At 45.8% G+C, this 13500-nt stretch overlaps 1 protein-coding gene across 7 annotated transcripts in view; it reads left to right on the forward strand.

Moving 5' to 3' along the window:
• LOC119776527 (probable E3 ubiquitin-protein ligase HERC1) overlaps positions 1-13500 on the forward strand; it is a 75321-nt gene that overhangs the window by 21787 nt on the left and 40034 nt on the right. For all 7 annotated transcript variants that reach the window (XM_038274961.1, XM_038274962.1, XM_038274955.1 and 4 more), the window contains exons 13-18: positions 8286-8451; positions 8846-8971; positions 11208-11432; positions 11663-11815; positions 13039-13171; positions 13283-13486. In XM_038274961.1, coding sequence (XP_038130889.1) covers positions 8286-8451; positions 8846-8971; positions 11208-11432; positions 11663-11815; positions 13039-13171; positions 13283-13486 — 1007 coding nt within the window. The remainder of the gene's footprint in view (positions 1-8285; positions 8452-8845; positions 8972-11207; positions 11433-11662; positions 11816-13038; positions 13172-13282; positions 13487-13500) is intronic.

Here is a 13500-nt window from a genome sequence, read left to right on the forward strand (position 1 = left end):
ATTTACATAATATTTACCGGTAAAAATATAAAAACGAGAACAATGAGAGAGAAATATTCAAAGATCTATGTGCCTTTTCATCTGGCTCTTTATCCAAAAATAATCAAAATGCATTGACATTTTTTCTTTGGATACGATTTAGGGATTCCTTTTGGAAGAAATTAAAGAATTTAAAGAAGAACCTCTTGTGAGCTGGAAGAAGTAAAATCTTGATAGACAAAGGGAGTTTTTTTACACTGTGTCTCACACCTATTGTTGTTAACTTTTCTTCCCTTTTAGACATACCTTTTCTAATACTATACATTAAAAAATAAGTAATAAAAGCATGTGTGGTTTGTGCTAATAGTGTATTGGGTCAATATCCGTATCGATCAATTCTCAAAGCTGCAATATCAGACTCATATCAGAAATGAAAACGAAAGTTACTACCGTAACTACGGTTCTATGAATCCCGGATGACCGCCAGAGGCGGTGCTTCAAGCACTGAATGATCATTCATGCGCATGCGCAGGTCGAGTATTAATGACAACAAAGTCAGCTGTGACCTGCCGGTGCCACGTGACTATATAGAGTCACGTGGCACCCGGCAATCAATCCTTCAATCTTCTCGTGAAAGCAGAGATTCCGAGGGACCAAGCACTCTGGCGGTCATCCGGGATTCATAGAACCGTAGTTACGGTAGTAACTTTCGTTCTATTTCATCCCTACTGACCGCCAGAGGCGGTGCTTCAAGCACTGGATGACTCATATCAACAAGGTCACGAGGAATCAGCAACATTCAAGGAACAACGACTACACCACCCACCTAATGTGATGTAGAGGCATGCTGCTCGAGGATTCCCTGAAGCAGATGGGGCGCAGCCACATTCACCCTGTAGAACCGAGTAAAGGTACTAGGTGATTTCCAGGAGGCCGCACGGCATATAACATCCAATGGCACCCCAGTCATAGCAGCAAACGATGTCGACATGCCCCTTGTAGAGTGGCATTTCACTCCCGCCGGCAGTGGCCGGTCCTGCAAGGCATAAGCCTTGGAGATCAAATCCACAACCCAGTGTGCAAGTCGCTGCTTAGAAAGTGCCTGACCCTTCCGTGAGCCAGCGTAGCAAACAAAAAGGCTATTTGTCTTTCGGAAGGATGCCGTGGCATTGATGTATGTCTCAAGGGCACGAACAGGACACAGTGGTTCAGAGGGACTTCCGGAGTCAAACCGGGCAAGATGGAGAGGCTGGGTGCTGCCTGCTGGCAGTGATACCTTAGGAATAAACGCTACGTCAGCCCACAGTGTAACGCCTGAGCCATCAGGATTCCACCGGCAGCAGGGTTCGGCTATCGAGAGAGCCTGTAACTCCCCTACACGTTTTGCGGAAACCATAGCTAAAAGGAACGCAGTCTTCAGTGAGAGCCATTTGAGGTCCGCCGACGCCAGGGGCTCAAATGGGAGGGACCGAAGAGCCTCAAGCACAAGAGAAAGGTCCCACGCCGGTGCCACAGGGTGGTTGGGTGGGTGCAAACGCCGAGCACCTCTTAAAAACAGTACAACATCCTTGTCTCGGCCCACAGAACAACCATTCAGCCCAACATGCCAACAGGAAATGGCAGCCACATACACCTTTAAGGTAGATGGAGACCGTCCTTGATCCAGCAATGCCTGCAGGAAGGTCAGTATGTCAGAAACTGAACACTGAACCGGGTCCTGCCCTCTATCACGGCACCAGGTGGCAAAGACCGTCCACTTGTTAGCATAGACAGCTCGCGTGGACGGCGCCCATGCATTAGCCATTGTATGCCCTATGGACCCAGTGTATCTTGAGAAGGTGGACCCCGGCCTTGCAGGGGCCAAATCCAGAGCTGGAGCCGGTCCGGTTCGGGGTGCAAGATCTGACCCCCCATCTGGGAAAGAAGATCTCTCCTGGAGGGGAGACGCATTGGCGAGCCGGAGCTGAGCTCGCACAGTAGAGGAAACCAAGTCCTCGCTGGCCAGTAGGGGGCCACCAGCAGGACCCTGTGCCCCTCCTGACGTACCCTGAGGAGAGTCTGAAAAAGTAGGCTGAATGGCGGAAAGGCATAAAGGAGGGTCCGGGGCCAGTCGTGTGCCAGAGCATCGTGGCCCAGAGGGCTGCTGTTGTCCAACGAGAACCAAAGGGGACAATGAAATGCGTCCCTTGAGGCAAAGAGGTCCACGTCCGCCCTGCCAAAGACCTTCCAGATGCACTCCACCACCTCTTGGTGAAGCTTCCACTCCCCTGGAAGCGGCTTCTGACGGGATAGAAAATCTGCTGGCACGTTCTCCGGCCCTGGGATGTAGGCTGCTCTGAGGCTGGCTATGCGTGGAGCTGCCCAGGTCAGAAGCCGTCGAGTCAAGCACAACAGTTTCCTTGACCTCGTTCCCCCCTGGTGGTTGATGTGAAAGACCACTGTGGTGTTGTCTGACCTCACCAGCACGTGCTTCCCCCGCAAGCCTGGAAGAAAGCTCTGAAGAGCCAGAAGTACAGCCTGTAACTCCAGGACATTGATGTGTTCCCTGCCCTGCCGCTGGGACCATGTCCCCTGTGCCATTTGACCCCGCCAGGTTGCACCCCAGCCCGTGGAGGATGCATCTGTAAACACAACTTCCCGACGACACGGGAGGGAACCGAGCGGGACCCCTGTGGTCATAAACAACCTCACCCTCCATTGGGACAGAGACTGAAGACACTGAGGCCCCACCCGAAGTCTTTGGAGACGATGAGTGTTCCGTGTGGGATCCAGATTCAAGCTGTTCAACCACATCTGGAGGGGCCGCAATGACAGCAGCCCCAAGGGCACTACGGCGGACGCAGCTGTAAGCATGCCCAAGAGTCGAAGATACCGCACAAGAGGCAGCGCCATGCCGCGCCTGAATTCCGGGAGCACGCTCAATATACTGTCCACCCGCTGGGGTGACGGGCAAGCAGTCATTGAGATGGAATCCATGGCAATGCCCAGGAAAACAGTCTCCTGTGAGGGAGTCAGACTGCTTTTCTCCATGTTCACCTGCAAGCCCAAGCATCCCACATGATGGAGCACTAACCGAGTATCTCGAACCGCCTGGTCCCACGTCGCGGCACAAATGAGCCAGTCGTCCAGATATGGGAGGATCCTCAATCCCTGTGCCTGCAGAGGAGAGAGAGCCGCTGCAACACATCGGGTGAACACCCTGGGGGACAGTGAAAGTCCGAACGGGAGGACCCTGAACTGGAAATGTCTCCCTTGAAAAGCAAAACGAAGAAACCGCCAATGGGGCGGAGCGATCGGAAAGTGAAAATAAGCATCCCTGAGATCTATGGAAGTGAACCAATCGCCCGGGGAAATCGCCTGCAACACTTCCCTGGTGGTCAGCATATGAAAGGGCATGGCCTTCAAGTACACATTCAGGCCCCTGAGGTCCAAGACTGGACGCAGGCCCCCGGTCTTCTTCGGAACCAGAAAATACGTGGAATAAAAGCCCCCTGGATCCAGCAGGGGGTCCACAGGCACTATAGCACCCTTGGCCAGCAAGGTGCAGATTTCTTGGTTCAGTGCCTGTGCCTTCACCGGGTCGTGGATCACAGTCATCCTGACCCGGCCAGGGATAGGTGGCCGGCGGCGGAATTGAAGACGGTACCCCCGGGACAGGGTGGACAACACCCACAAGTCCGGGGTGTGGGCAGCCCAGAAGCTGAGCTGTTCCGGGGAAAAATAACCGACCGCCGGCCCTAAGGCATCATCTGCGGGTCCCCCGGCCCTTCGAAGGCCCGGGAGGGCGCCGGCCAGACTGCGCGGCCGGAAAGGGATGAAAGGACCTTGTTCCAGCCTGGTCTCGAGCTCTGTTCCTCCGATCTAGAGCAGGTCTCTGGACCGATCTCTGACCTGGTAACAGACCCTGGGGCTCAGTGGGAGAAGGAGAAGGCACTAAGGACCTCCGTGAAGGACCCGCAGCTGCCCAGGTGCTTACTGGCTGGCGATCACGTCTGTGAAGCCCTGCCAGCTGTTGCCTCGTTCTAGAGGCCTGAGCCGTACGGTCCAATGCGTCCAGTGCCGCAGAACCAAAAAGCTCCCCCGGGACCACAGGCAGGGCCCGGAGGGTCCTCTTACAAGGCTCAGTTAGTGGTGACTGCGCCAACCAGACCTGGCGGCGAGCATGAACCAGTGTGGAGAGTGTGCGTCCAAGTTCCCTCGTCATAAGAGCAAAGGCCTGCAGAGATGCATCAACCAGGCCTTGCGTGGCATGATCCAGCGGAACCGATACCTAGGAGGAAGACAGGGCCAGCATAAGATGGGAGAGAGAGTTCCCAATCCGGCCCATGCGGGCCCCAGAGTCATAGGCTTTGCAGAGAAGGTCGTCGGTAATACGGCACTGAGGACGCGGACAACGGGCATTGGGCCGCAAGGCCTCATCAGGCGGGATTATAAGAGAGGCAATGCCCGGTTCCACCGCTGGCATCTGCCCCAAGCCAACCTTGGGTGCCTCCTGCATAGCTGCCAGGACCCTGCCATCCGTCGTCAGACGTGAAAACGCCTTGGTGTCTGACCAGCAAGCATGCAGTTCCCGCACATACTCCGCCGAGGGAGGAACCACAAAGGCAGTCTCTGACCTACTGCGCCTAAAGAAGGCGCTGGAGGCCGCAGGCTGGGCCTGAGGAACACTAATTTGTAAACGGGCAAGAGCCGTTCGAATAGCGGATGTCACAGACTCCCCGTATCCTCCTGAGAGGCAATGGAGTCCGACCCAGAGGCCCCGGAGCCCAGCTCCGGAAGGTCCTCACAGAAATGGGTGCCAGAGGCCGCCACGGAAACAGCATCGTCGTCATTGACTGACGTTTCATCCTGCTCGGTAGGGAGAGCCGTGCCACGATCACCAGCAGTCTGAAAGGACTGGAGGAGGGCTTTCATTTGGGCCAGCTCAGCAGTGAGATGATCCACTTTCGTGGACAACCTCCCTGCATCGGTCCGTCTAGCACGCTTTGTCGGTACCGAAGGTGCAGCCCCAGTAGAACGTTTGCACACCGCTTTCTCCATCGGCAAACGAGCACGCGGCGAAGCGCCCGCCCAGTCGGTAGGCTGCTCCAGTGCAGCCAACCGATCCAGTCTGACCGACCGGGGCATGACGCGACAGTTGGGGCAAGCCAGGGGCGTTGCTAGGCACAAAGCTTTACTGGGGCACTGGCCCCCTACTGCATATGCCCCTCCTTCATACACAAATACAGACAAGCACACTGCCCCACCCTGATAAATTCCTACCAAAATTACCAGTTGAGATAATAATGAGTGTAAGAGCATATTTATTTTAACAAACATAAACAATTTCAACATTGCAGCTATAAAAAATAAGACATCACCAACTAAAAATAAAAAGTTTCCTTATACACAATCTGAAGTAATCATTAATTCCTAGGTTTCAGAGTTTTAGTTCAGGGGAAATGTTAACTCAACCTGAACTAAGTTTTTCTTTATTTTTTGAGCATTAAAGTGTACCTCCTATTTTTCATTTTTGCAAAGCAGTCAATCACTAGACTTTGACTCAGCTTAGAAAGTTCTTCCTTTTCAACTGATAAAATAGCAAGATGTTGGAGCCTGTCTTGTCCCATTGTGCACCTCAGCCAAGTGTGGAGCCTTCTCAACACACTGAATGACCTTTCACAACTACAGCTGTTGACTGGGATTGTGAGGAGATCTGGGTGACCTGCGTTAGTGTGGGGAACATGGTGTTATCAAGCAAGTTGAAAACACACTGCATATCCTTGATAACAAGGATTTCTTTTTCAACCATTCAAAGCTTTCAAACCATTTTGAATTAAATGAAAGTTTTTTTAACTCCAAATTTGTCCTGGGGATAGTGGGACAACTTCACTTGTTTAGGACCATCATGTTTCCCCCTAAGTCACTAATATCTCCTTCTTGTTTGTGGACGCTGGTTGTTGCTCCCTCATCACCTTCATGGTCCTGTCTCTCCTGTCTCTCACCTGTCTCACCTGTCTCTCCTGTCCTTCACCTGTCTCTTGCCTGTCATTCTCGCCTCCTCCTCCCTTTTCTACTCCAGCACCTTCATTCTCATTCTCTACAGCAAACATTAAAAAACGTAAATTTAGAATTATGTAAATATCTATCATATTGCTTATAACGTCCCTAATGTAACTGCTTAGCTTAAATCACTAATTCATCACGGGACCTTACCTCCCTCTCTCTCATCTTGTTTTACTGCTTCCCTGTCTCTGCTTCGTGTGAGGAATTTCCTGATGTCAATCTACAAACCAATGCAGTAATTTTCAGTTAGTAGCCTATAAATAAATCATGTGGTTTCACTGGGAAAATAATAAAATTGACGGGTAAGAAACGTTACCAGAACTAAAAATGCGTCGTGACCGCACAATGTCCCATCCAACTCAGCTGAGAGCAGCGCGTTAGTTTACCTGCAGTTCATGCAGTGACATGCGCCGACGTGGGGGCGCTATTACATCCTCAATTTGGAGTTACCAACACACTTGCTGCGCATTTGAGTAGAAATATACGACTCCTCCCGTTGGAATTATCTAAATTGATGCATTAAAAAAATGTATCACTGTTGCAAATATTCATGAGGTTTATACTGGGGCACTGCTCATTTATACTGGGGCACGTGCCCCAGTAAATGGGGTCTGGCGACGCCGATGGGGCAAGCGTCATCTGACAGCGCCTCCCGGAGATGTTCCACACCGAGGCAGGAGGGACACAAGTCATGCCCGTCATCGGGCTGAAGTGGAGCCAGACAGGTCGAGCAACATAAACTATCCAGCATCATACTGCTGAAAGGCGTGATCAGCCCGCTACCAAGGACAAGTCAACACGAGCAGGAAAGCTACTGGCGACTCGATTATTGACTAAAGATGAACTCAGCACGAGCAGAGACGCCACTGGTGAGTTTAGGCAAACAAACCAAAGAAGAACCCAACTCGAGCGGAAACGCTACTGGTGGGCTCAGGCAAATAAACTGAAAACAACTCAGCGCGAGCAGAAACGCCACTGGTGAGTGTAGATAAACAAACTATAGAAGAACCCAACGCGAGCAGAAACGCTACTGGTGGGCTTAGGCAAACAAACTGAAAACAACTCAGCGCGAGCAGAAACGCCACTGGTGAGTGTAGATAAACAAACTATAGAAGAACCCAACGCGAGTAGAAACGCTACTGGTGGGCTTAGGCAAACAAACTGAAAACAACTCAGCGCGAGCAGAAACGCCACTGGTGAGTGTAGATAAACAAACTATAGAAGAACCCAACGCGAGTAGAAACGCTACTGGTGGGCTTAGGCAAACAAACTGAAAACAACTCAGCGCGAGCAGAAACGCTACCGTGAGTCAAAAGAGCCACAAAATTAACGTGGCAAATCAAAGCGAACAGTAAACCACTGCTGAGAAAAGAACGAAAACTTACCAGTCACCGCAGATCTGGTAAGGTGAAAGCAGCTTGTGCAGCCCCTGGAGGGCGAGACTTACCCGCAGCTCCGACCAAACCCGGTCACGGGGCTACCAGCAACAAGCAGCCAGGAAACTAGTGGTATACACAGAAGCAAGCAGCTTCACACGACCACACTCCTGTCCTCAACACACCTGCGCGCGAGAAGAACAAAAGGGATTGATTGCCGGGTGCCACGTGACTATATAGAGTCACGTGGGTCCCCGGCAGGTCACAGCTGACTTTGTTGTCATTAATACTCGACCTGCGCATGCGCATGAATGATCATTCAGTGCTTGAAGCACCGCCTCTGGCGGTCAGTAGGGATGAAATAGAACGCTTTATCCAGACACCCCTAAAATTATCTATTCTGGGTTTGAAAAATCTAAATTGTGGGAATTTCTAAATAAATATGGTTAAACAATTTTTTAATTTCCCTCTGGGATTAAGAAATAATTTGTGAACTTGAATTGAATTGAAGAAAGTTCCTAAATAATGCCTAAAGGAGTGATGTGAAATCTCCCTTGTACCGGTACTTTATTGCTGCCTTAGAATCCAATTTTAGTTTTTCCTGATTTCTCTTGTATAAGCTTTTTTTTCAAATGTAAATTAAAATCATAAAAAAAAATTAAAATGTAAATGTAAATTTTGTAATTTTCATTTTATCCAATGTAAATTCAAATGAAATTGAAAATTCAAATGAAATTTGAATTTTGAACTACACAAAACTTAAAAATAGATATTCCGTTGGAACCCTGAAATTCATAAATTTTTGTCAATAATTACAATTTCTCCCACCCATCACAAAGGAATGTTGATTTCCTGGCTGTATTCCTCTCTCTATCTCTTCCTCAGGGACCACCATCATTTCCTTCTGCTGTGCATGAAGCTGCTGTCCATCCACTTGTCCTTGGCCCATGCAGGCGGCACTGGAGCCATGGTTCTAGGTGCTCAGGGGAGGCCTTTGAGAAATCTATTGTTCAGGCTCATAGACACCAACATACCAGACTCTATACAGCAGGTAAATTAATAGCATTCTTTTTCTAAAATCCTACTAAATAAAAACCAAGGACCTCTGTTGTAATCTTTGATTGCTTATTATTTTTAAAGTGTCATAGATTCACAACCTGCATATCAATGACATATTTGGACGCTTAAACCCCCCTATTCTGATACCTGAAAAAGATAAAAAAAAAAGTTCACTAACTGAGTGAGGACATCTCATACTAGACAAGAATATGATAAAATAGTCTGAAAAGTTCCTTACAGCATATTTACATTTACCGGTACTGTTTTTTGTGTTTCTAATCAACCACTTGCATGTAATAATGACAATAATTGATATTTCATTTTTATATTACTATTATGACTAAATATTAGGTATTTTTTTCGCTGATATTTCTTGTTCTCCACAGGCAGTTTTAAACACACTGTCTATCGGGGCCTCCCTGCTGCTGCCTCCTCTCAGGGAACGAACTGAACTTCTCCTCTCACTCCTTCCCCAAGGCCCCCAAAGTTTAAATGTTCTCTCCAAAGGCCAGGTATGTAGCTTGGATCACTTACCAGCGCTGCTTTTAAGGAATTACACCTCATTTTTTAAGTTATGTTTATCTTATTTAAGGTTTCAAAGAAAACAGTGTTAATTTCCTATGAAGGCCACCGGGTTTTATATGTTAACAAGTTTTAAAAGCCATTTAACTTTTATTTGTTTTTACATTTAAATTATGCGAAGTACCAACAACAATTGGGACACAATCATGAAGTGGAACGAAATTTATTGGACAGTTTAAACTATTTTAACTAGTTAAAAAAAAGTAATGGGTGTGCAAAATTATTCAGCCCTCTTTATAAATACTTTGTAGCACCACCTTTTGCAGCTGCAGGTTGCACAGGGTGTGTTTGTCAGTTTTGCACATTGGAAGAGTGAAATTTTTGCCCTTTCTTCCTGCAAAACAGCAGGAGCTCAGCAAGGTATGATGGAGAGTGTGTTTGAACAGCAGTTTTCCAGTCTTTCCACAAATTGGTTGTATTCAGGTCTGGACTTGGCCTTTCTAAGACCTGGATATGTTTATTTGTGAACATTCAATTGTAGATGTTGCTTTATGTTTTGGATCATAGTCTTGTTGGAAAATAAATCTCTATTCCAGTCTCACGTCTTTTGCAGAATCCAACAGGTTTTCTTACAGAATATTCCTGTTTTTGGCTCCATGCATCCTCCCATCACTTTTAACCATCTCCCCTGTCCCTGCTGAAGAAAAGGCCCAAACTATGATGCAACCATCACCATGTTTGACAGTGGGGATGATGTGTTCTGGGTGATGAGATGAGTTTCTTTTACACCAAGGATATTGTTTTACATTATTGCCAAAAAGTTAGATTTTGTTTTCCTCTGACTAGAGCACCTTCTTCCACATGCGCGTCTTTCCTCCATATAGGCCAGCTTTGTGCAGTATATGACTGATTATTGTCCTATGGACAGTCTCGCACCTCATATGTAGATCTCTGCAGTTTATCCAGATTGTTTGTGGGCCTCTTGGCTGCATCTCTAATCAGTATTTCCTTGTTTTTGTATTCAAAAAACTTAAAATTCTCCACAACAGTATCTTGGACCTGCCTGGTGTCTTCCTTCTTGTTCATGATGTTCTCTGTACTTTAAACAGACCTCTGAGATGATCACAGAGCATTTATATGGAGACTTGTTTCCACACATCAATTTTACACTTTTTTTCCACACATCAGTCATTTATGTCAACACTGGATCATTCAGAGATCCTCACTGACCTTCTGGAGAGAATTTACTAGCCTGACGTAGTCCTACTCAATTCTAGTCAGAATATGAGTCTGATACTGCTCCATAGAGCTGTGATTATGGGGCGTGTTTTGAAAAAAATGCCTCTGCACTCAATTGGATAGACCTACAACCAATAAGAGCAACGGAGTGCGTGACGTATGTTAAGCGATGCATAGTTGTTGTCAACAAAAATCAAAGCGTGCAGTTTCACGCCTAGAATAAGAAGATGAGCCTTGATCTGTTCCTCTTTTAAAATTAATTTGCTGTCGAAATCTTCTAGAACAGACCTAATAGCAGAATCTACTCACCTAAACTCTCCGGCGGCAGCCATTGTTGTTGTCACCCAAGCGCGCTTTGGTCACATGGTTGATTACGTTACTGTTGATCATCTGTCCATCATCGTATAAAGCCCGCCCTGACAATTTGATTGGATCGCCAGTGGGTGGGCGATCATAATCGCGCTACTATGGAGCAATGCCAGACCGAACTTCCCGACCTCAAACCTTGTGGGCGGGACTAAGTTTGGTATGGCACCCAGGCTAAGAATTTGCTGCACTGAATGTAAAGGGGCCCGATTCATTTTACACACCCCATTCTTCAGTTTTTCACTTGTTAAAAAAGTTTAAAATATCCAATAAATTTTGATCCACTTCATGATTGTGTCCCAATTGTTGTTGATCCTTTACAAAAAAATTACAATTTTATATCTTTATGTTTGAAGTCTAAAATGTGGTACTGTAAAAGTTCAAGGGGGCTGAATAATAATTCTAATAATATATGTTGATGTTTGTGTTTTAATGTGATAAATTCTTCACTTTGTTTAGTAATTCTCAGAGAAGTGTCAGAGCTAGATAGATGGCCTGATACAGTGACTCCAACCGCTAATTTAGAGTGTTGCTTGGCTGCATGTGTGAAAGAAAGAATGGTATGAAACCATGCAACTGAAATTTTTACTCCTCTACTCATCTTTCTGTGTCCTTTCAAAGCGCCTGCAGCTAGACATGGTCCTCAGCAGCCTTCAGGATCAAAGCCACATAGCCTCTCTGCTAGGTTATAGCAATTTTGGTGAGGTGACAGGCCTCGGGCCTCCGCTAACCTCCGGGGCATCGGCTCGACCACCCTCCTCCTCCAGCTCAGTAGATGCCTACAACCCGCTGCACTTAGCAGAGATCCTGCTCAGAACACTTCTTCTCAGCATCGGCTTTTATACGGTATGGATAGAAGGACCACATGCTTGCAGAGCTGCAATATAGAGCTGATATTAAAGTAGATTAACATGTGAATTTGCATATACCTGAAAATAAATCTACCCAAATAATCACATTAAACAAGCCCTAAAAGTTAGAATATGTTTCTATTTATTAAGACAGCTTATTTGTAAATAATGTAAAGTAAATAGATTAATGTGACACTGTTGGTCTGCCTATGTGTGTCCATGAAGGAGCAACAGTTTGGAGAACTGGAGAAAAATAGTGATAAACAGCTTTGCAGTGGTGTGGAGGGACAAACTGATCCTCCTTCTCAGTTCCACCAGCTGCTGTCAGGACTTCACAAACACCTGCTGGCTCACTGCTACATTCAATCAAGTCCGGAGGTGAGAAACTGAAGCAAACAGTTAAACCACAAAAAGCAATGTTTGTGTTTGGGATCATTGCCTACATTTACATGGACATAAGTAAGCTGAATAAATAGGTGCCCTGTAAACATGTCAGTTGGGATGTTTTGATCGGATTCTGCAGGATTAGATTGATATTGTAATCCGACTATAGGTGTTTGGTTTTTGCTGATTTTGGTTTTGTCTGATCGGCATGCAGGTAAATGCTTGAAAGGATCAAATGAGGAATGCTGTCTTAAGTGCATGTTGACATCCTGCATCAATGTGATGCAGTTAGAGTTTTTCCATTAAATATTTTTAAATTGATGGGCTCTATTATTCTGATTTTGTCCATGTACTGTATGATGTAACATATTTTCTTTTGTTTTTTCAATCTAATTGTAAAATTTTTATGCATGTAGCTAGTGTTCTTTTGGACACTTTCATCTGGTGTTTGTCTGAGCAAAACTGAAAGAATTTAGAGCAAATTGACTTCCCTTATCATTCCTACCACGTGGTGTTTAAAACTGTTCAAACTGGATGCTACCGCAGGACAATCACACCACAAAAAATGACATAATTCTATTATGAACAAATTAAACTTTCCCAAAGGATTTCACCAAACATTTTTTTCTTGAAAATAAAACATAAATTAAAAACTTTGGAGAAACAAAAGGAGAAAGACACCACTAAAAAAAGAAAAGTCTTTGTTTAAAAGCAGTGGGAAGAATATGTAATACCTACCCTTTGCTGCACAGGATTATTACTCTATATGAAAATATTATTACAAAATGCTACCCATATACCTAAACCCTATTTAATATTTGTGTCAAGACTGAAAACATTTAGACCAACTAAGAATTGTCCACAAATATCCAGCAGGAATTCTAACAAAGGCTTGTAAATAGTTGTCAAAATGCAACGTCCTTACATTACTATCAAATATTAGTAGTCCACAATATTCAAAACAGTCCTTGTTTTTTAAACGTGTTCAAACTTCATCTTTCCTCCCTGAAAAGATGTGGATCAAGTTTGTGTTTAATGGCTGAAATTAATAACATGTTGCCCAAGTTATTTGGATTTAAAATTAGCAGTGCTCAAATACCACAATAAGTATTTAGAAATGCTCCTTTTTAAATGCAAATTCACTTCATATTTATTTTCTTGAGTATTTTAATGCTGTATTTAGTGTAATGATGCCTTTTTCTTCTGCTCCTCTGTAGGATGATGGCAGTGCAACTCTGCTTCGTGAGCACCTTTTCCTGTTGCTTCCCTGCGCTGCCGAGACTTTCAAGAGGTCCACTAAGCTGCTGAAAAAGAGCGCCAATGATAAACAAATAATTAAAAAGCTGCACAGTAAGAAAATTTGTTTTACTCACCTCGGTAATGAAATCCAATTTCTTTACACTGTAGATTCAGTGTTATAATAACTTGAATCTTCTTCCTTTGTCTTCCATTTGGTCCCAGCTGTGTTGTACGACTCTGCTGCGGGGAGCTTGCTGTGCCAGGTGATGTACTCCTTGCTGCTGCTGCCGCTGGACACAGTTCAGCCTCTTCTGAACCACCTGCTGTCATTGTTGGAGCACCTCAATGATCTAAACAGTCTGTTGCCTGAAACGTTCCTGCTGGAGGAGCAAGAGCTGGAAGTAGAGGTTGAGAAAATGTCTTCTGGTCAGTTAAATTAA

This window comes from Cyprinodon tularosa, unplaced genomic scaffold, assembly GCF_016077235.1.
Source record: "Cyprinodon tularosa strain WSP-4 unplaced genomic scaffold, ASM1607723v1 ctg94, whole genome shotgun sequence".
NCBI classification, from domain to species: Eukaryota; Metazoa; Chordata; class Actinopteri; order Cyprinodontiformes; family Cyprinodontidae; genus Cyprinodon; species Cyprinodon tularosa.